Below are 23,278 nucleotides of genomic sequence, written 5' to 3' on the forward strand. Positions count from 1 at the left end.
TGGAGACACCCTATAAGCAGGATATACACAACTTCAGAGTGCAAAGCAATTATTTTTTTGCCAATACACATAATAGATTAATAGGACTAATGAGCTTCCATGCTGACCACTGATATGCTTACCACCCCCAAGAAGACACCTGGTGAGCCTTTGACAGGCAGGCGAATATGTGTTGGGCAAGGAAACCTTCAACCTCTGTTGCTTCTTGGAACAGGCTGATCTTCGGCATTGATGAGTTGCTGTTTTCAGGTTCCCTGGTTTTTATCAGTTTTGGTTTTTCCCTGAAGGGTTTTTGCATCTTTTCATGTCATACTTTTATAGCAGAATCCTTAAGTTGCTGAATATCACTGTTGCAGCAATTGTGCCTCTGTTTTTTTGTTTTTCTTTACTTGCATGTTTCTAATCTATGTCCTTTGTCACGGCTTATTTTTTAATCTATTAATTAATTTTTATAAAAGGTCTGCTTCAATCTCTTCTCTACATTAAAATATATTCTTCTTATATCATTGGCAAGTAAAACAGCTGTTTTTCAAACAGCAGCAAAAAACCCACACACACCTTACCTGCTGACATTTTCTGTGTGTATTGCATTTCCACATGTATTTTACACAGTTGGTTTTTTGTCAGTTCTTGAACAGATGTACTTTCTAGGTGTAGTCATTGTGTCTATGTTGATTTATTCTGAGTAGCTCATTTGCTTTGAATTTCTATCCAGGCTCCTTAGTGGCAAACATTATATTGCAAAAGTTTCAAGAAAAGAAATGGCAGCTATATATACTGGAAAGAGTAGACTAGGGGGGGTTTGTACAGGTATTTGATAAAGGAAGATATGTATTGGTAAGGGTACAGATACAGGAAACCTGTATGAAAAGTTGGAATTTGCGTTAGTCTTAGTGTCATAAGATACTTCGTCTGTTTTCCAATGCAGGTAGGAAACAGGACTTCAACGGTTTGGACGCCTGTATGATTGGTTGATATTATTAATAGTCTTACGTGAAATGGTATGATCCCCTTAAAATGTGACATCTCAAATCCCACAAGACTCTTAAATCAAGAGCTAAAATCTAATTAGCAGCCTGTTTACTCTGTTACTGCTGAGCAGTGCAGAGTTGAAGCTGGAACTTCTGTAGATTGTGTGTCGTTCATGTACCTGAAGAGAGGGAAGCCTAGAAGTTATGGAAGAAAGGATTACTATGGTCTTATTGGAGTGTGATGGGATAATTGTCTATTTTAGGCATTTTGAATATCAACATAAAAATATTCTAAATTGACAGTTTATTTTTCAAAGGCACGTCCACATTGAACTTTTTTTTTTAAACATCATTCCACCTTTTCAAACAGAAGGTATTAAAAATAGCAGATATCTTGAAATCCTGTGCCCAGCCTTCTGAAGAATAGATGAAGTTTGCCATCTATTGCAAACCAAGGAAATAATTTTTGCAGACGTCTTCTTTGTAAAGCTAATTGTTTCTTAGACTAAGCAACATTGCAGTTGCCACACTATAATTACCTATAGTATATATCTATAATACATATTGTGCATTTGGAGTATTTTCAACTGGGTTGAATACATATGCGTTCTTCATGTGTAATTTCATGATGCAAGAATCATATTTTGGTTGTTGAGCTAATTCCTTGGAACTTGAGGGCTTTTTGCAGAAAATTCCATGCCCAGAATCAGTTTATAATTCTCCCACTTTTTAAAATAAGTAACTATTGTTCCCTTTATTTTACATGCTTTTTCTTTTTTGGGGTGGGGTTTGTTATTTAGGAGACATTGATGACTATAGTGCTGAAGTAGAAGAAATCCTTCCTCAGCATCTACAGCCAACTTCAAGCTCTGGTCTTGGAACCTCCCCAAGCTCTTCACCACGTTCCAGTCCCTGTCAATCACCTACGCTGTCAGATGGACCTACGCTCCCAGCGAGACCAAGCCGAGCACCAACAAAAACTCCTGGACCACCTGTTTCCACACACAGTGTGTATTACATTGCTCAACTGCCTCTGTTACTACTATACAATCTGGCAGCTCTATGGCCCAGTGGTAGAGTACTAGCTTATAGATTGTGTTTAATAGAGCTTTTAGATTAGTATAAAAGGCTATTCTTGTCATTATCTAGCTTTTTACGCATAATTGGCCTTGGGCAAATCACCTCATTCTTTGCGTCTTGGTTTTCCTAATGGGCAGCGGAAGAGCTTTGTTTCCCAAGTCTTATTTGGAACACTGTCCACTGATCTACGCTGCTGCAAACTACCTAACTTGCTCTAGTTCTTTAGCATTTCATGATGAAGGAGACATCTCAAAAAGTTATGTGATTAATAGGCTAAGTTGATTAGTGTGTAACCTCTGTTCAAAAATTCTGTTGCAGTGTGTCAGTATAATCCTAGTTCACTTTACTCATACTCTTCAAATACAGCCCATTTCAATTAATGCTCCTGTCAGCTGTAGTATGTAAATTGTAATCAGCAGATTTGTAAATTGGGTGTATAATATGAAAGCTTCTGTTTAAACACAACTTTATTTTAGTGACAGAGTGGACATTTAGAAATACAGTGTTTGGAATGGCTTCTAGAACAGTTTATTTCAATGTAATTTGGAGTAACTTTACAAAGACTGCTAGAATGCCTTCAGAATTCCCCCTGTAACTTTTTTTTTCCAGAGCACTTAGTTCACAGATAAGAGCCAAAATCAAAATTTGGAACTCTGCAATGTGTAAGAGTGTTCAGGATTCCATGAAAAGCATATACTGATTAAAGCATATAAGACAAAAATCTGCGCTTAGGAAGTCTGCTTCTTTTCACCGTTGGTTTATTCCTCTTGTTCTCCCTCTATCAAAAACTTCTGTGTCATTGTTTCCAGGGCTGGGAACTGACTGTCCTCTCTATGAAAATAACTTGCTATTAAAAAAGCTTTACTGTGATTAAAATGTACAAGTGATTAATTTTTGCATTGTTTTCTGTCATGTTCTTCAGCTGAATTTCAGCTTGGTACCCAGCAGAAAGAGTCTTCTCAGAGCTTGGAGCCTAAGCGTCCTCCACCACCTCGCCCCGTTGCTCCTCCTGCACGCCCCGCTCCACCACAGAGACCACCTCCACCATCAGGTAATGCAGTGATGTATATCAGGTAGTCAGGATTATTCTGTTTCAAGTCTGTGAGATGAACTTTGAAGTCCACAGCCAAACTATGTGTTATATTGTTGGTTTGGGGCTCAATGGAACATACCATTTTTTCACTAAAATTTTTAGTTGGTACATTTAATAGCAATAACAGCATGGGAAATAACAGCATTTTTCAGTACCATTTAAATATTATTGTCTTTGCTTAGTGAATAAGTTTTAAAATTTTTATAACTTTATTTTCACAGTTTAAAAATGTGGGCCTCCTACAGCAGTGTTTGCTCAACATTCCATTTTTATAGTATCTTCATTTTTAAAATAAAAGATAAATAATCTTATGCATTCATTGATTTATATTCCTTTAATTTTGGCATTGGTATATATGCCTTTTATCATGTCCAAGTTTTTAATGTTGAGTTCATCTGGATCATCTGAAAATGTAAACAATTGAGCACTAAGAGAAACTGGATGTTCAGAAGCATATGGGCAACATAGTTAATAACAAACTGACCCTTGTCATTTTTAACTTTCTCATTCTTTTTCTTCCCTCTTACTGTACTGATATTTTTCATTATTGCTGCATTCATTTCTTAAATACTGTAAGGCGGTAGGAGTCCTGCACCTGCTAGAAAAGAATTTGGAGGTAATGATTTTAATTGTTTTCAAATATGACTACGTAGCAAAACTACTATGGTGGTCTGTTGTGACAATACTTAATATGATGATGTCCAAAGGTATAAAAGTGGGTAATTCTTGAATGTCAATGTAATTTCTTTCTCAGGGTTTGTATCCCCCTCTGAATTACATTTGACTTTTTAGTGAAAAAATATTTCTTCAGAAGTTGGTACATTCTAGTCAGAGAGATTGAAGTTGTTCTGGGTTTTTATTACTTTGTCTTGGTCAAAATATACCCAGCTAACTTTTCTGTGAAAGCAGAAACTTGTCTTTAGTTGTGAAAAGGCTAGCTTTTTTCCTCACAGTCTGTGACAAGGAGCATTGTAAAATGGATTGTGATTGTAGCTACTTGCAGTGATTATTCATTAATTAATTGTTCAAGTTGAAACTACTGCTGATCTGGCCCAGTTTCCCTCAGATGATCACCAGTTAACAGAGCGCTCCAAATCACTGAGCTGTATTTGTTTCTAAGCTGAACACTGACATGTGGGTAGTTTATTTTCTGTTTCCAAGTCTGACATGTGCTCTTAAGCCTTTCCTAGAGACATGAAACATCCTCCATAGTTCTTGGAACTAGCCTGTACTTCAGAAACACAAACTTAGCAAAGGAGTTTATTCAGTTACTTTGAAGGCACTGGAGAGCTACAGGTCTTTACAAAGTAACAAAATCCTGAAATAATTCTACCCTAATTCCTTCCCTTTTGATAATGCTGAAGGCTTTATCAACCCTTCAGGCTAGTTTTGTTTTTTTCCAGCTTGATCTGGTTTTGCATGTAATAATGACTCACACGTTCTCAGAAGTGCTTCTTCTAGAAACTAATCTTTGTCCTTTGTCACAGGCTTCATAGTTGAGCTGTCCTGCTTGGACTTAAATCAGCTCATTAATACATGGGATAGAGTGAAAATAGTTCGTGGCTCTGAAATACTTTCTTAATGGCTTTTCAGACACTGCCACTCAGTTGGTAGGAAAGAGGGTTTTTTGAGAAAATAACTCAAAAGTTTTGAGCAATCTGAGAAAATAAGTAAACTGTTTTACATAGTATATAAACATCGGCTAACTTACTCTGATGTCAGGTGGAGATGTGCATGGCTCTTAGATACAGTTGAGGGGAGGAGGTTATTATGCCAAAGGCACAGTATTTCGAATTAGTTAAAATGCTGAAGTTTTAGAAAATAGCCAGTTTATACATAACGTGCAACATATGTGAGATTGAATTCATTGTACTAATTCAGTCCTATATAGCTTTATGTGCACTGACACAATCCCGTTTGCCTAGTTTGTCTCAATTGTGCAAAGACTAGCCTTCTTTTTTGACCCTCTTTCCCAACATAGCTTTCCATAAAGAATTGTAACTTGGATAAAAGGTAGTATATTTTTTTCATATATTATTCTGACCTAAAGCTCATCCCACTTTTTCTATCCTCTTCATTTTCTGCTCATGGCATACATTTATAAGGTGTAATGCTTTGCTTTTCAGTGGTACCTAAGCTCACCTCTGAGCAAGCTAGCACAGGACTAGAAGCAGTATAAATGTCATAGTGTGTTACTGTGCTTGGGGAAATGGCATCTGTTTCTCTTACCTAGAATGATGGCTCCTAAAGCACTGTGAAAATATCCCTGTGTACTGTATAAGTGTATCAAACCTTGTTTTTAGACTTCTGTAGCACATGCAAAGTGACATTGATCATGTCTTTAAATTGTTGTGCATTTTAAATGTTACTTTTTTTTTCTCATGTTTTTTAACCTTTTTTTCTGAGTGCTTCACTCCCTTCAGTGCCCATAACATTTCTTCTAATGGCTCAGTATGCTTTGAAGATGGGAGCAGGATTTGGGCATCTAAGCTTTTTTAGAGTTTGGTCATATTTTACATTAGAAGTAACTCAGAATTCAAGGATACAAGCCTATGTACTCATTGCAGGGGTTTACAAAATGTAGACTTTTCACTTGCTAATGTGAAAGATTTCCACTGAGGATTTTATAAGCTCTCAGTTGTTTATAGCTAAAAATTAAAATGTTGCACTTGTTCACCCAAGATTTTTTTTTAATACATTACAGAGTAAATTCTTATAGAAGATTAAAAATTATAAAGACTGCTAATTGTCAATTACTTGAAGTTAAAAAACAACATTTGGTTTGGGTTTTTTTTCCCTTTAATAATATTAGTCAGACTGTTCCTGACTAATGCAGGAAAGGCTTATAGTTATCTTTTACCATTGTTTTAAACTGTTAAAATGGGGTTAAGATTGAGAGAATGCACAGTATTTTCAGTATATGCAATAACTTGGGTAAAATGCATTACACTTTCACTGTGATTATCCTCCAAATACATAAAATAAACCTAGAAAATACAGTAGTAAAGTTGACATTAAAAGAAATGCAAGTGTGTTAAGCTATGAAAATACATGCACCCAAGCAGCAAGTGCTTATTAGTGTACACTGATACTTATAGTCACACATTAAACTTAGCCTTGCGAGGACCATTCAACATCTTTATTTTTCCCCTGTAGCTTTTTTTTTTCCCTTTTTTTTTTTTTTTTTTTTCTTCCAGAGCAGAGTTCAGGTTGTTTGGGTGCATTAGGATATGGCTGTCATTTTGAAGAAGCTTTTTTTTGTTTTAGTGTTTGGGGTTTTTTTAAATATGGGGAAGAGCACCTTTCTTCTTTTCTTGCTGAAGAAGGAATGTTCAGTAGTGGAGGAAACAAGAAGCCTGAATGCTAAAACAGTAAATGCATTGTTCAAATGTAGGCAGACAGCCTAGATTTCATGTATATATATACACACGCGTGCACATGTGCGCATATATGCACATTTTACATTATGAGAAGTTGAGGTTGCTTTATTTTCCATTAAGCTAATGTGCAAATGTAATCTTTGCAAAACATGCAGTTCTGTCTAAAAGATGTCAGGGCATAAGTTACAGGTTGTTTCTGTGTAAATCCAACCCCTTTCCTTAAAATACTATTTAAAACAAGTATGTGATATCTTTACTTGCAAAATACTGTTTCAAACTGCAATAGAGATTTCAAGCTATATACAGACTACAGTAAAAGTTTAAAATTATACCCAAAAATATGGTTCAGGTTCAGATGTACATTTTTCATGTCCTTAAGATTAAAATCTTCCTATAATGCCAATTGTGATAGCATTATCACAGCACCATAATTTCACTTTATCACTGTTGAAGATTATTAAGTGAAATTCAGGGTATTTGACCTTTATGCCCTTTGTCTCCCATATAATGAATATTTTTAAATTTGCAAAACTCTTTTAAATCCTCGTGCACAGAAGTCTTCCTCTGTATGGTGCACCAACAAAGGAACATGTCTATGTGCTGTGGTCAAAGAGGCTCTCTACCTTCCTTCTCCTGAAAGGAGTTGACTTTATTAATCATATTGCATAAAATAAGATTTGCTTAACAAGAGCATCCTGAAAATACCTATTCAAAGTATGGGCTGAGTTGAGCTTTTGGAGGGGAAGGTCCAGAAGATCTGTGAAATGAACAGGCTAGTTCCCTGCTCTTGGAGAGGTTTTGTTGTGTCCATTTCCATTAATACTCTGAGATGAACAGTTAGCTTTATGTCTCTGTAACCACAGAGACTTCAGAGGAGTGTCATGTACTCTGTTGGGCTGCTCTCCACCTCCATTTATTTTCCTCCCGTTACCAGGTAGGCTTCTCATAGCCTATGGGCTACCACTTTCTTTTCTCCCCCAGGGTTCCTCTGGGTTGCACCGGAGAAGGGCAGAGCTAGTACCTGAAAGCAATGAAAAGTTCTCAGGCAGTGCATTCCTCGTGTGCACCCTCCTTACAAACGCGCTCTGTTCACCCCTCCTCAGTACTGCTTCTCTCACAGAGAAGTTCACTGTCAGAAACTTTTGCAATAAAAATCTAATGTTAATTGGCAGAGCCTGGAACTCACCCAGAATATATAACATATGCTAGTATTTAACATCTTTGAACCAGATGTTCAGCAAAACCAGAGATCTGACATCTCTAGAGATAATCACGTACCAGCCTCATCTGCAACCTTCACTCTTCCTACTCTGAGTGACACCTCCACCCATATCTGACAAAATTCACAGCACTCTTTCCAGATCATAGAGAGCTCCTGAGCAGATACCACACATTGGCACATGATGAGAAAGCATGAGGCTGTGTCATCGCTAAGGCAAAAGTTGCTTTTAAGGTAGGCTTCTTGAACACTGGCTCCCTTTCCTTCCTCTATACTTGAGCCACTCCAGAGTTGCCAGATATTGCTGTTACTTTTTCCTATGCGCATGCCTTAAGGATTTCTCCTTGCATACCACCTAGTGTTATTTATGTCCTGCCATGTTTTTAGCATACAATTTTATGGACCCAGTATATGCTTGATCATATTGCAGAAATAATTCAGCATGGTTATGCATGATTGAAAATCTTCTTTCTCTCAATCTGAACTGTAACATCTACTGTGCACCAGTTGATACAGCTTTCCCAAGTACAGAGTGCTGCTCGGAGATAACTTAATAATACAATTCTGTAGGATACAGTACATTATATAAAGTGGGAAACTTATTTCTTCCATAAAATTGCTTATTCAATTGTAGTCTTGGCAGAAACATACTACATAGTATTCTCCTACATTACAGGAAGCAGACTTAATGTTGCAGGGTATAACTGAAGTACCTGTTTATTTTCAAGTTTTTGAGTATAGGTATGTGCTCTGCTTTAGAAGAGTTTCAAGACTGACATTTAATATCATTCTGAATTTACAAAAGTTTGTGGAGAATGAATACTGAAGAAATGAAATTCACTTTCAGCTGTAATGTAAAATTGAAATAATACATGTTTCTAAACATGATTGTACTTGCTGATCTCTAATTCATATCAGTCTGGTTTCCCCGTGCTGCTACAAACAGTTATCTCCTACAAGTAACTATAATCTAGCTAGGCCATTTTTAAATTATGTAAAGCTGTCTTGTGGCAGTGTTCTTTCTGGTTTTACTTTCTCAATCTACTGCTTTTCTTATGCAATGTACAGCTTCTCTTCTTTCTCTGAAAAGGTCTTGGAGCTCCTCCCAGTCCTGGGGTAGCTAGGAGAGAAGTAGAAGGTAACATAACAATTTTTGTATTCTAGAAATGGATTTCTAATTTAATACCAGAGTAATATTATTGCCCTTGTGACACTAAAGGTGGTTTCATGAAGGTGTTTATTGTGTAGGATCTTTCTTCTTTTATTTAACATCATTTCCAGACAGCCAAGTTGCTTCCTGTTTTTCAGTGATGGTATGAATTGTTATAGAAGGCAATCTTCACTTATGAAAAATAAAGTGAAAATTTAGAGTGCACTAATCAAGAAGAATGCTTTCAAGCCTGACTCTCAGAGGAAGCTGTAGCTGACTGAACGTGTAACTAAATCAGGAATCTAGGAAGCCTAATTTTTCTTAAAGAACTGCATATGTTCATATATCTCAGGGAGAGAAACTTCCATTTAAATAATTTAGCCTATAATTTAATATTTTTTCTCTTTCTAAAGAGCACAGTGTAGGTATTTTGATTCTGATACCTAAATGTATGTGATACACATTTACGAGAAGCATTTCTTTTGCATTATTCTAGTTGGAGTATGTGTGTATAGTGCTGAAAGGGTCCTGGTTTAGCCATGAGAGCAGAGCCATGTTTTTGGGTTTCTTCCTATCCCCTCAGGAATGTGTCCCTTTGTAGCAAATATAGGTATGGCAATAAAAGTCCTAATATAGTCACAGTCAAGATCTCCTCCTGTATCCTACAATTAATTTTGTCTATATTGCTGGTTCATTTTTCTAAATTGGCAAAATCACTATATGCATGGAATAGTTCAGGTTAGAAGGCACCTCTGGTGGTTGTCTAGTCCAACCTCCTGCTCAAAGTAGGGCAAACTGGCGCCAGGTTGCTCAGGGTATGAGTTGCATTACTGAGAACTGTACCCAGAAACCCATTCTAACCAATTCTAAGAAAGCAGGATTGTCTGACAACTGGAAGCCGATTTGATAAACCGTCTTGTGTACCACAGAGTATTCCTTCCAGTTACTGTAACTGACATGGTGATTTTACCTTCTTGGGAAATAGGCAACAGAAACACAAGCCAGAATGCTAAACCTCTTTGCCTGTTAGAAATTGTGCACTTGTCTGAGGTAAAGGTAATTTTTTCGTATCTTGCACTTCACAACTTGAACGTTGCATACAAGGTTGTCATTAGCATCAGCATGTAAATGTTGAGGTTGGTGCTGTAATATATTTATCCCATAAACAAAGAGAGTAGGTTCAGGAACTTTGGTGTAGACCCTGTAGATTGCTGAATCCTGTATAATTACAGATGTACTCTTCTGATCGCATGATTTTTTGAATCAGCATGTTACGTAAGTTCTTTTTGTTTTAAAGACTGCTGTTAGAACATTTGCAGAATATGCTAAGAAAGAAAACAACTAAAGAAAACAACTTCTAGCACGATTGAGAACACAGGGTACCTGTAAAAGTGGGCGTCTTTAGCTTGCAACAAATAGGAGGTGATTTGACTTAATTTGTAATTAGAAGGGTCAAATTACTTCACGTGTGACATGGGATAAAAGTGTGCTAGAGTAACAGCTTAGCTGACTTTAATATGTAACAACTTTTAAAAAAAAATCACTAATTTTTTTTGCTCCCATTTCCATTAGTGGTAATGTACCGTTGCCATATGATACTCGTTTGTAGCTTATCTAACAAAGATAATCTGATTTTTTTTCCATGCTTCAAAGCACAAAAAAGTCCTGGAACACAAAGAAAAGATAACTTAGGTAATACAGATACATGTTTTGTACTAATTATAATACAGAAAGAAGTTGGGTTTGAAATATGTTCTAAGTCAGTGATCTCTAATATCTGTTCCAGTTCGTAATCAGCCTCCACCTTCAACTGGAATTCCAAGCACAGGAACTGCTGGATATGGTACAACCAGACCAGTAGGTATTCTGTCTTAAAATAATTTTCCTCCTAAGTTTCTACAGTTTATTATGCTGGTGGTGGGGTTTTGTAAATCATAACAGATGTAAGAAAACTGCAAAATTGACTAGTCATTTTACAGCTTATATGAGTTAATTCCCTCAGCAATTCTTTTCTGTTGACTAAAAATACTCCAGAATATATATTGTTTTGCACTCTATGCAGTCACTGCATAGGCTCCCAAATAATACCACATTTTATATCCACTTTCAAATAACTGCGAAGGACAAAGTTATTCTTTGTATTGTATGTTCCTGTTGACTACGTTGCTGATTTGGTATGATAAAATGTATTCTCTTCTGTGCTGAAATGTGTATCCTGGTGGCAGTTAATTGCTTGCAGGGAGTTAATGTATTATATAGGCAGTTGATGTATTATATTGCTGATTACTTGATGTGTAATGGAATTTTGTACCTTGTTTTAAAAATTAATTTTGATAAAAATCTTCATGTAAAAATGAAACATTCAACTCTATCAACAAAACATTCAACAAACGTTAGTTCTGCATTTCATTCTTTTATTTGTGGAACTGAACTGAAGGAAGTTAATGAAGGATTTATGGGCATTTGAATGCTTCACTACAAGCAAGAAATCAAGAGATGGAAGACATCTGCCTTATTTCTCTTAACAGCACCAAGTAGGAGCCTTGCATTAGGGAAGGAGAAGGTGTTTTAATAGCTATAGGTCTTCTTAAAGAATTACTAAGAAATGGTATTGTTTGTTGATAATTCTTTAGACTTTGCAGCATATTTCAGAGAGAATTTTTGCAGCAGCATGAAGGGCTTTTCTTTCTATGTCTACATTAACCACAGTATTTGTGCTTACTTTGTTCCCTCTGTTGTGGCTGTTCCAGGCTCTTTGACTTAGATCACACCTCTTTATACCTGGATGTTTTATAGACTAAAAAGCAGCAAAAGCTGGCTCTTTCTTACCAGTTTCTTGGTCATCAGAGAACTTTGTTTTCCTTCTCTAAGGCATTTTGCTCTTCTCATTGGGATAATGTTCACAACAACACTGACAGGATGGAGATTACACATATGAGTCTTTAGTAAGGCTAAAAAGCATTCTGCTTGCATAAATGTCAGTGGGATAGATACTGATGAGGTTTTTGACCTATCTACAAATACAGCACCTCTTCTTTAATTCCTTATCTTTCTTTCAGGTAAAGTGATAGACCAGTTGTTGCGAATGAGGGAGGGAGTGAGTGTGAAGAAGCCATTAAAATAAAGATGCAGCTAACCACAAGAGTTTAAGTTAACTTAATATAAATTTGTTTTATAAAAGGTTGTAGAGTCCTTTTACAGCTTTTAAATGAGAAAGAAACAAAAGAATGCTGCCAGCTGTGCAGAGATATAAGAGTTCTTGTAGAGCTTAAAGGAGTTGTACCTTACTGGTATTGCCATTTCTGTTGTACTCTTGTACAGTATTGAAACCACTGAAAACTACTATTGAAGGCCACCACTGAAATTCACTTTTTGCAGATTCGTTTTTCTCAAAGAGATTGATTCTCACAGTGAACAGTTCTTGATCTTTGCACTTTTTTATTATTTTTCTAGAAATATAAAATGCCCTCTTCTGAAATTTGGATAAAGAAAACCTGGTGTACACTGGAAAGAATGTATTCATTTATCACCATGTGCCTCACTGTTTTTGGTTTTTGTTTTTTGTAATCTGGAGCTAGCACAGGATTTGTCATTTCTAAATCAAAATAGTTCAATTAAAAAATCTGGTGTACAGAAGAGACTCCACCAGTATCTTGGAATAGGCATAAGTGCAAGAATTTTTGTTCATATTATTAAGACAGAAAAAAATGTAGTACTGTTCTCTTGTGCCGTGCTTTTCAAAACCCAGGCTGGACTAGTTAGAGCTGCTTGCCAGTGTCCAGAAAGAGCCACAGTGCTGCAATTGCCAGCATAATTTGATAAGACAAAGCTGACTGCATCTCTTCCTTTGCAGACATTGAGATTTTCTTTAAAAAAACCCCAAGCAAACCAAAACAAACACCCCCTACCCCCCCCCCCCCAACAAAACAAACAAAAAATGTAATAGAAGGTTTGGAAGAACATCTCCTAAGATGTGCTTGGATTTTCAAGCCTTAGCTCAACCCTTATTTGGATTTCCTAACTGACATTGTTTCTTTCCTTTTTCTCAGGTTGTTTTTTGGGCAGCATTTCATTTCATGGATTTCAGGACCAGGGACAGTAGCCACAGTGGGCGCTGCTTCTCACTGAGTGGTCCTCTCCGTATCTTTTCGCTTCCTTTCCCCCCCCCATAATACATTTGGCATTCAATCCAATCATCCTTCTGGCTACTTTCAGAATATTCAAAGAAATGACAAAATGCATCTTGGCAATTAAAGGGAAGACAGATATTTCAGAGGTTAGGTGGTTTAAAGCATTTAGAAAGATGTTAAATGGACTCAGCCAAGCATAATGAATCAGGTGTTATATGAAGTCTTCGAAGTAGAGTACATACACCTAGTAAAAGTAAGATCAAGGATGATACTTGTTTTGTAGTGGTGAAGTTTCTTTGCTTGTTTATGTAGAGAGTTGTGTAATAGGGTTTGCTCTGAAAACCATTTCTAGAACATCCACTGTTACTAAGATTTTGTCAGAATATACCAAGTACATATCGTGGTTTAACCCCAGCCAGCAATTAAACACCACGCAGCCGCTCACTCACTCCCCCCCACCCAGTGGGATGGGGGAGAAAATCGGGAGAAGAAGCAAAACCCGTGGGTTGAGATAAGAACGGTTTAACAGAACAGAAAAGAAGAAACTAATAATGATAATGATAACACTAATAAAATGACAACAGTAATAATGAAAGGATTGGAATGTACAAATGATGCGCAGTGCAATTGCTCACCACCCGCCGACCGACACCCAGCCAGTCCCCGAGCGGCGATTCCCCGCCCCCACTCCCCAGTTCCTATACTGGATGGGACGTCACATGGTATGGAATACCCCGTTGGCCAGTTTGGGTCAGGTTCCCTGGCTGTGTCCTGTGCCAACTTCTTGTGCCCCCCCAGCCTTCTTGCTGGCTGGGCATGAGAAGCTGAAAAATACTTGACTTGTTATAAGTACTACTTAGCAACAACTGAAAACATCAGTGTGTTATCAACATTCTTCTCATACTGAATCCAAAACATAACACTATACCAGCTACTAGAAAGAAAATTAACTCTATCCCACCCAAAACCAGGACACTGCTGTTTGCAAATGGCAGGCTGTTTTTATAGCCTAAAAGGTAGATGGTGTCTACAGTCTGCATTGATGGTGGGTTATCAATGAATCCTTACGAGAGCTCCAAATAAAGTAGTTGCTGTTGTTGTTTTTGTTGCTTACAACAATTCACGGACTTCGGTAGAATTAACTTATTAATACTAACAAAACAGTAAGTGTTTCTAACACTGTTGCACGGGTAAATATTTATATAAAGTTGAAGACTGTTGTAAAAATCCTTTGCTATGAATTGAACCCTCATAATGTTTTGAGAGTATATTCTTTGCTTTTATATGTGCATAAAAAATTAGTTCAGCAACTGTTACCAAAGAATTTATTCTTCACAGAGTCCTAATTATCCTGAATCATTTAGCAGTAGATGACTACAGATCCAAAGTAGAACTAAAATACTTTCTTCTTACCAATTATTATGTCAGACTGTTCCACCTCGAGCTGGAGTTATTAGTGCACCACAAAGCCATGTCCGTCCCTCTGGGGGAAGACCAGCACCTGAAACTCAGACCAAACCAGCTGAACCACCAAGAGGTAAGTCTTTAGAAGTTAAATGTAGGTGCCACTATTCAGTCAAGAGGTACTGTCTCTGGTTTGAATGCTTTGTTTTCAGCAGATGTCTTCGTTTTTCACTAGAAATTAAGATTCTCAAACATAGTAACATTTGGCAGTTTCTGTTAATCATCCACAAGTATTGTAAACCCTCATCAGATAATAGGCAACAGTCAGATGACCCATAGGTTTCATGCTGTCAAGAGAAACTTTGATCAGATTGCTGTGTTTTGGTCTGCACACATTGGTGTGTCCTATCGTGTATTGATCACTGGACCATTCTCTGCACTGGTTGCTCTGTAATCATAATATTTGGAATAGTGTTTATGTTTGACTCCCAAAGCCACTTCCTAAACTTAAAGCATTTTTAAAATTGTATTCATATAAAAATATGCATTTTATAATAGTGACTTTCAAAATAATTTTAAATACAACTGAAGTACGTTTAAGAATGACATGGTTTCTGGTTCTGTATTTTGTATCTATAGTAATGCTGAGCTTTTGATGACTTCTAATCTAGTTGCCATCAACACCTGCTGTTACTACAGGCCCTTCTTCTGCAGTTCTGTCTGGTGCTTCCACAGCCACATGTTCTCATTCATGCCATTCTTAAGATTTCTATTACAATTCTTTACAATGAAAAACACTGCAAATATACTTGCAGGCTCACCATTGCTTCCTGAACCACTAAAGCCTCAGGCTGCTGGACCTGCTCAGTCCACCACTCAGCCACCACCTGTGCTGAGGATGCAGGAGCCTCTGATACCTGTGGCATCACATCCATCTCAGACAAGTGCCCCACAAAGTCTGGAACCCCCACAACCACCACCTCGTAGCCGATCATCTCACAGTTTGCCTTCTGAATCTGCTCCTTCACAGCAGCAGGTAAGTTAAAAAAACTTGTATATGTTTTTTTTGTTGTGTAAATTAACACAGCTTGTACTGAATGCTGTAGATTTGTGAGAAACTCCTAAAGCAAGCAAACAAACAAACATAAAGGTCAAAAGATTGGATTCAAAGATCATCAGGCTCTAGTAGGATAATACTTAATTGCTTATGTATTGTCCATGAATAATTAATATCTTAAATACTAAACATTTAACTTAAGACTTCTTATGACAGACTTATAACTTACGGACAGCTTGTTCGTAAAATTATGTTTTCATTTGACAACTTTGTATGGAAAAATACTTAGTCTAACAAATATAATTTTATAATGACACATGCATGACAAACTGTATAGTAGCTAGCTAACACAAGCGTTGATTATAAAGTAAGCTTTATAGATTGCATGATGTGGTGCTTTATGTTGATGATAATTCATTACAGGAAGACGATACTGATAGATACTTAATAGAAATACATTTCTCCCTATTCCCCAGTGTCAATTAAAATATAGCAACATACCAAAATAATCTGAAAACTTAATACAGTAACATTAGTATTCTGTTCTGTGGGACCATTTAGAGTGTTATTTAAAAAACCCCAACCTTTTCCTAGGAAAAGCCATGGTTTCCTACTACTGTTTAGAAAATGCAGAAATAGGTTTTCAGTGTTGTTTATATATATACGTAAGGCTAAATTTCTTCACTAAAGGCTAGTGCTGTTAGTTTTTACAGTATCAGGTACTAGGCCAGATAATACACTACTTGAATAAAAGCACAAATTTATTGAAGATGATGGATTTCTGCCCAATTCTTACCAAGAGTAAATTTGTGGGCTTGTTTTCTGGTGTTCATTTTTTTAAAAACATAAACGCAGCTGTGGACATTTATGACTATGTAAGTTTTCATCAGTATTTAGATTTTACCTTATCTCTACATCTGAAGGCCATTTTCACTAAAGCAGTTAGTTAATACCTATTTTGTACCACAATGAGGCAGCCAAATTCAGTCCTCAGTGAGCTGATTTTGAATTCTAATTGAAAAATCTTTAAATGCTCTTCCTTTCTTTCTGCTGAACATCTCTCTCTGTCTATTAACTTTTTTTTAATTTTTGGAACTTAGGCCAAAAAACAAAGGATATTTTTGAATATACAGGTAGAATATCAGGACTTTTTGTAGTTTGTTAGAAAGTATGCCAGCAGAGAATATACATGGCAGCATAAGGTACTTGAGAACGTACAAATTTTGTGAATAGAAACAGATTGCATTGTGTCACTTTTGAAAGCCTCACACCTTCTAAATGTAGTTTTACCACTGATCATTTTGTGAAAGAGGTGCAAGCAGTTCTTTCAAAATTATTATGAAAATTACATTTATCTGTGTGTATACACAGCAATCAAAAATATGTTTAAGAATGCTGTAAACAGGTTTTTGAGCTGTGTAATGCTGTGGCTGTATTGTTAACAATATCCAAACTAGATAGTTTAAAACTAGTTCAGGGAGCTATAATTTTCTCTGCAGTCAGATTCCTTTGATTAACGCAGGTGGTACAATCACAAGGAAGGCCCACTTTGAGCTTTATTTATTGTCTTCAGCTTAGTTTTTTTATTTCTGGGGGTTTTTTTATTTCATTTCTTGATTATCATTTGTAAATATGAAGTTTTCTGAGAAAAGGTCTTTACATAAATACAAAGTCTTTTGAGAGGTAGTGGATTCCAAGCCCATCCTTTGATTCAAAGCTTGATTGTGGTATTTAAGAACCCAAATCTCTCCTTACAAAAATAATTGCTTGTATATAGTGTGAATATTCCAGACTCTACAGATTACCGAGAAATACATTAAAAAAGAGAAGTAGTTATTGTAAATAGATTTTATTTATTGTAAATTAAGGAGATTTTGTTTTTTGATTGAATGAGAAGTCTGATGGGTTTTTTCATCTTGAAAAACAATTACTATAGATGAGTGAGTATACCAGCAGAGTTCCCAGAATGAGGGCTACAGTGCTTTTCATGTTAATAGATGGTTAGAATTAGACCATCAATAGTCAAATTCTTATAATCAGTCTTCAGAAAATAGTGCAATCAGCTGCACAATGAATGTCTGTATGGAAATAATATTAGAATTGGCTTAAGCTGTTTTTTTTGACTCAGTGGTAGAGCTTGTAAGTCTTACAATAGAATACAACAGAAATTTAAAATCTAGTATACTGCGTAATATTTTTGGATTGTATTTGTATCTCCAAAAACGGCTTTATGAAGAAAGTATTCTTAACATGAGGTTGCTTTGTTACTTGGATTTTCTTCCTAATTTTCTTTCCTTTGATGTCTGTTTCTCTTTCACAAGCAGGAGCAACCATCAGGGTAACAGGTATCTGACTATTTACCAATCTTGTATGTGGTCTCCCATCTATTTAAGCAGAAAAGATGTATGAATTTTGTTTTCATACATCTGCAGTCTCATCCACATTAAAAATCACCTGTCTGCATTAATGACTTGACGTCATACCATAGTTTGCTTATTCCTTTCATAATGCAATTAAAATTGATACTGTTAACTGTATTTATTAGCGCCACAGCAAATATTTTGCTTCATCATCTTTTATGAAAGAATTGAAACCTCACATATGTTGCTTAGTCACTGCTGAATCTCCTGTTCTCAGTCTGTTTGGAAAAAGATGAGTAGGTGTTGGAGTTCTCTTTAATACAAATAAATTCTGATGCAATTGCACTGCCAAAGTTTTTTCGAAATAAAACCCATATTTCACATTTCTCAAAGAACAGAGAACTTAACTATTATCCAAAGTAAAATATACTGTTTGTTACAATTTTAAAAGTATTTGGTTCCAGAATTATTCAGAGGAAATTTTTACTTACAATAAAGAGCAATTGGGATTCATAGTTTCTTTGAGCTCTTGTACTTTTTGATTACTTGGTTAATGAACACAGGACTTAACCAGCTGGTGCCAAGCTGCATTTGATTTATATTCTTTCTTACAGTTCCATTTTTCACATTTTCCCCCTCAGTTACTTGATGCCTTTGTTTTAATATTATTTTCCAAAACACTTACTACATACATATAAAAATACCAATATTGAACTACTGTATTTATGGTTTGGTAACATTAGGCCTCACCTATTTTAGAAACTCTCTGATGTAGTAGTACCAGGGATGCATGTAACTGACATAGTTGTTTCAAAAGAAACACCACAGCAAATGCATTGTTGCCAGCATACTTCGTTTCTCCTGCCAACCAATTCAAGCTACAACTGCAGTTTTTTTAAAAGAAATTGTTATGCTGGATACATTGGGAAAAACTTACATTATTCTTATTACTCCTGTCTCTAGAGTCTGTAGAGTCTCTCTCTCTAGAGTCTCTAGAGCCTGTAGACTAATTTTGCGTAGCTGCTTAGGCAGTGGATATGTGGAGACATGCTTCAAACTATTCACAATAAATGCAGTAAAAACAAGATGTTTAAAGATGGAGGTTAGGCTACAATAATACTGTATTTTAGTTGATAGTTTTAGCTAGCATCCTAGTTCAACAAAACATTAGTTAACAGAATTTTCATGCTAAATATCCAAAGTATTTGGGTATATTAAGGTGATGTGTAAAAATGACAAATTTGTTTGTGAAATTTGAATTCTCAGAAGCTGTTTTAACTGAAGCTTAATTCTTTGCATTCGTTTACTAAGGGGAAGCTCCAAGCTCTGTTCTGTCAGTGTGATGACTTGAACAAAGGTAGATATTCTACCTTTTTGGACAGTTGTTACAAGGTATAAAAGTTGCATTGTTGTTTGAAGAAATTTATAAAAACAGGAATATTTTGTTCTTAAAAGATGAGTAGTTCTGTGGAGAAAACTCTGTCTTCTCCATTTGGTATTATTCTAAACAATGATAACTTGCCATTTTAAAATACTACAAACTGATGATTGTACCTTCACATGTCAAGAAGCACTGGAGATGCCTACAGATGCATATGTCTACATAGAAGTGTCTGAAGTGCATATACTAATAACACTTATTTTTCCTTTCATTGTGATGCTTAAATATTGCCTGTAACATCAGCGTTATAAACTCTCAAACAATGAAACCTAGAGCTTTTTATTTCATATTTGTGCTGGGTTATCACTTGTTTAGAATACAGCATCATTTGCCAAGTTTCCTAAAGATTTTCTTACACAATGTCCACTAGTGCTTTTGGCTAGGATTCTGACCTGCATGTAGATTCAAGCTGCATCAACCAACAAGGGGGAAAATTGTGTTTAACAACTAGTAGGCTTTTCTTCAGAGAAGGGGTTAAGGGTTATTGTTTTCCAGAAAAGAAGCAATCATTCTACTACAAGTGCGTTGTGCAAGTTACAACCAAATTGTGTTGAAGTTTCAGTTTAAGCCCAAGAGCTTCTTTTCTTGTCATAGCAGAGTGAGAAATGGGCAGTTAATAATAATCTTAAAACAGCCAGCCATGTGATTACTAAGCACCTTGTTTTCTTTCCAGATTAAAACAAATGGAACATACGGCACTAAACTTGAAACACAGTTAAACAGCGACCCTTTTGAAGATTTGTCATTTAAGCTGCTTGTGTCAAAGATGCACACGTCTGTTCGAACATCACCTGTTCCGACTTTAAACCAAAAGGAGGTGATACAGTTGCCTTCAGCAACACAAAGAAATGCTGATATTTTGAACACTGTAAATTGCATGCCAGCAATGCCTCCTATTCCAACCTTTAACACATCCCAGGAACATAAGCGCAGCTCTCCAAATCCGTTTATCACTGGACTGAACTGCACAAATCCATTCACTGAAAGAACTCCTAATGCTGGAAACCCATTTAGAACAGAAATGCAAGAGTCTGAAATAACTTCACATTTACTAGAAGGACGTGCCGCTTGCAATCCTTTTCCTTCTCTGAATCCCCCCAGTTCTAATACAAGCAAGCCTGTATTTTCTGTTGATGCATCTGAAAACACTTTTTGCTTGCGAAGTAAATCTCTCATGGTAAAAAATGTACAGCCGAAAGGATGGGTAACGTTTGATGATGATGATGAGAATTTCAGTGTAAAGCTAAAGCCATCTAAAAGTGTTCCAGATTTTAAGCGAATCAGTTCCAGGAAGTCAGCTGGATCTCCAGATTTGCCGGGCACTGGACAAAATACTTTTCTTGGTTCAGACTTTAACTTTGATAATGACTGGAATAAAAGTTCTACTGATTGCTTCTACACAATGCCAGCAAGAAGACCACCTGCACCTCCTATACCATCAAGAATAACCAGCAACAGATCCCCCGCAGATCCTTTCACTTCTTTGGCACCTAAGGTGTCACCAACACAAGATTTTACAGAAAGATAGATGTTCAAAAATATAAGAGGTTATATTTGTTGGTACATTTATCCCGTAGAATAATTGGGCATTTGAGATTATTCTGTGTGCAATAATTAATTATTAAATGCACTGAACTTAACTCTACTCATAAACAGCCACTATTGTTTGTGTATAAATTTTGAATATGTATATATGGTAGAGCACAAAAAATTGTCTGAAATTTATTAAAATCCCGATGTAATAGTATTTGAATAGACAGAGAAAAGAAGGATGAGCTACTTAATCTCATTAAAATATACCAATCTTGGAAATAGGTTTTGCTTAGGGAGCTCTCTCATTCCTGTTCCCCTTTGTGGAATTTCAAAAAAAGAGGGTCCCTGCTGGTAGCCTCCCCACTCCCTTTGTACTGTTTTGTTAATTGATATTTATAAGTATTTACCAAAGATCTGCCAAAGTTTATTGAGATTTGAATGTTGACAGGTATTGTTTAGAAGTTGTTTAATTTATAACAGAGGCTATGGATATTTGTAAGGCTTTTATTTGAATTCGAGGCACAACAAAAATAGTTTAATTTCAAAATACAAACAAAACTTTGCGTATTAATATATTCAATATTTGACTTCAATTTTCTGTGTCAGTACATTTCAGCTATTAAATCTTATTGTGACATATACTCACTAGCATTACTTCAGAATAATTGTTCGGTATCATCCATTTATTCATTACTATTTAAAAGATACTTTTTTCCACAAATTGGAAACCACTGATACAAGAAGTTTTCCCTCAACCTCTGGAAAAAAATTCCCCTTGGGTTTTGAGATACAAAGCAGTCTTTACCAGTTGCAGACAACACATTGGAGTTGGCTTGTCCCACTTTAGAAGGGCTTTCTTGTCCTATAGAAAGACCAGAGTGAGGGAGTCAGCAGCCATGTTACAACGTCAGAGAAGGAGAAAGTCATCTTATGTGATTGGGCTCAGCATCCTCCCCATCTCCTAGACTTACTGCTGTATTTTTTAAATCTTACTTTCAAAGACAACAGGAGAACAGTAATTCTCTGAGCTGAACAATATCATTCTGTCACTTTTGCAATTAAAACTAAATGAGTGACTCTTCCTTGCCCAGAGGCAGGGACCAGCCTCTGTGCGGGGTTGCTGGTTTGAGGCTAGTGAAGGCTAAGTCACATTTCTACATATTATGCTATAAAAATGCAACCCTTTGTGCTTTTATGATTTTCTAAAGCTCACATGAGAATACATAAAATACGATATGTTGTTATCTTGAGGCAATTTAAAATAACTGATTTCCTTAACTCCATTTAGGTATGCTGTAAAACCCTGCAGTTCTCCTTACAATCCGCAGCATCTTAGGATGTAACTTACATACGCAGCTGCGTACTTTCATCCAAAGCTGAATGTGTCACAATGTTGTCATCTCTTGGGGGACTGCAAATACACGCCTACACGCATTGGCTTACTTGTGAACAAACTGTACTGGTTCTGCAAAACCAGGGACTGAAACGCAACAAACTAGCATTATATTTATAGTAGCAAAATACACAGTGACAGTACTTTTTTTAAATTCTCAAATGCTATCCAAACATTACTTATAAAATAATCCACTCTTCCTTTAAAGAGTATATGGTTAGCCATGAGCTGCAGTTGGATAGAGGAGTGACGATAGTGAGTTTTATCTTGTGCTTTTTTCCGTTCAGGTCCTTAAACAGACCTTGTACATTTTAAACAGCAGTGGTACTATACTCTTTGTGCTTCGGTATGTGGATTACCTTGTTTTAAACTGTTGCTATAAACATCTGTGTGATTGGTGTTTTGGTATATTCTTACATTAGCAAAACAATTTTGGGGGGAAACTTTTTGCTAGTGGGAGTTACGTGATAAATATGTTCTTTGTTGAATATTTAATTACAGTGATTAAAAACTACTGTCTAAACTGTACCTGGTATACAGCACCTCTACACTTTACAGGATTACAGAGACTGACGGCAAAGCACTGCAAGGATCACAAGAAATGCTCCAAAAATAAGAGTGTGTGTATATATATAGCTAACTGCTGTAACGTGTATTAACAAGAATAATTACTAGCGGGATTTCTGAAAATACTAAGAATTAAAATTAGAAACGCTCAACACATTTTCATGAATTCTGTGTTCCCTGTGGTAAATTGCTCTGTTAAATGTAACGATTTTCTTGCTTGTGGCACACAACTATTTATGGCTGTACCCTTTCCGGAGCTGCAGTATTGAAACTCAGTGGCGTACAACATTCCCTCTCTACCCTGTGGAAGGCGGTGGTGTATTCATGAAATAAACATACCTGCCCTTGAGCAATGTTAGCTTTTTCTCTCTTTGTGTCTCAGGCGCTCCCCCGGCACCCTCTTGACCACAGCACCTCCGTGCTCGCAGGAGGCGTGGCGCGGGCCCTTTAAGCGCCCCTGATGACGACAGCGGGAGGGCCGGAAGCGGAAGCGCCCCCGG

The 23,278-nt window shown here is 36.5% G+C and overlaps 1 protein-coding gene across 15 annotated transcripts in view; it reads left to right on the forward strand.

Annotated features, from left to right (window-relative positions):
- The window catches only part of SYNJ1 (synaptojanin 1), a 68,395-nt gene extending 45,268 nt beyond the window's left edge, over window positions 1–23,127 (forward strand). For 2 of the 15 annotated variants that reach the window (XM_052793790.1, XM_052793796.1), the window contains exons 24-33: window positions 1,772–1,978; window positions 2,974–3,102; window positions 3,722–3,760; window positions 8,834–8,881; window positions 10,547–10,585; window positions 10,680–10,750; window positions 14,452–14,560; window positions 15,243–15,463; window positions 17,806–17,829; window positions 19,959–20,071. In XM_052793790.1, the coding sequence (XP_052649750.1) occupies window positions 1,772–1,978; window positions 2,974–3,102; window positions 3,722–3,760; window positions 8,834–8,881; window positions 10,547–10,585; window positions 10,680–10,750; window positions 14,452–14,560; window positions 15,243–15,463; window positions 17,806–17,826 (884 nt within the window). In that variant the 3' untranslated portion in view covers window positions 17,827–17,829; window positions 19,959–20,071. Of the gene's footprint in view, window positions 1–1,771; window positions 1,979–2,973; window positions 3,103–3,721; window positions 3,761–8,833; window positions 8,882–10,546; window positions 10,586–10,679; window positions 10,751–14,451; window positions 14,561–15,242; window positions 15,464–17,805; window positions 17,830–19,958 lie in introns of all 15 variants that reach the window. The other 13 variants (XM_052793783.1, XM_052793794.1, XM_052793792.1 and 10 more) reach the window with 9 other exon arrangements.
- Window positions 23,128–23,278: the final 151 nt, after the last annotated feature.

This window comes from Harpia harpyja, chromosome 8 (genome assembly GCF_026419915.1).
Source record: "Harpia harpyja isolate bHarHar1 chromosome 8, bHarHar1 primary haplotype, whole genome shotgun sequence".
In the NCBI taxonomy this organism is placed as follows: domain Eukaryota; kingdom Metazoa; phylum Chordata; class Aves; order Accipitriformes; family Accipitridae; genus Harpia; species Harpia harpyja.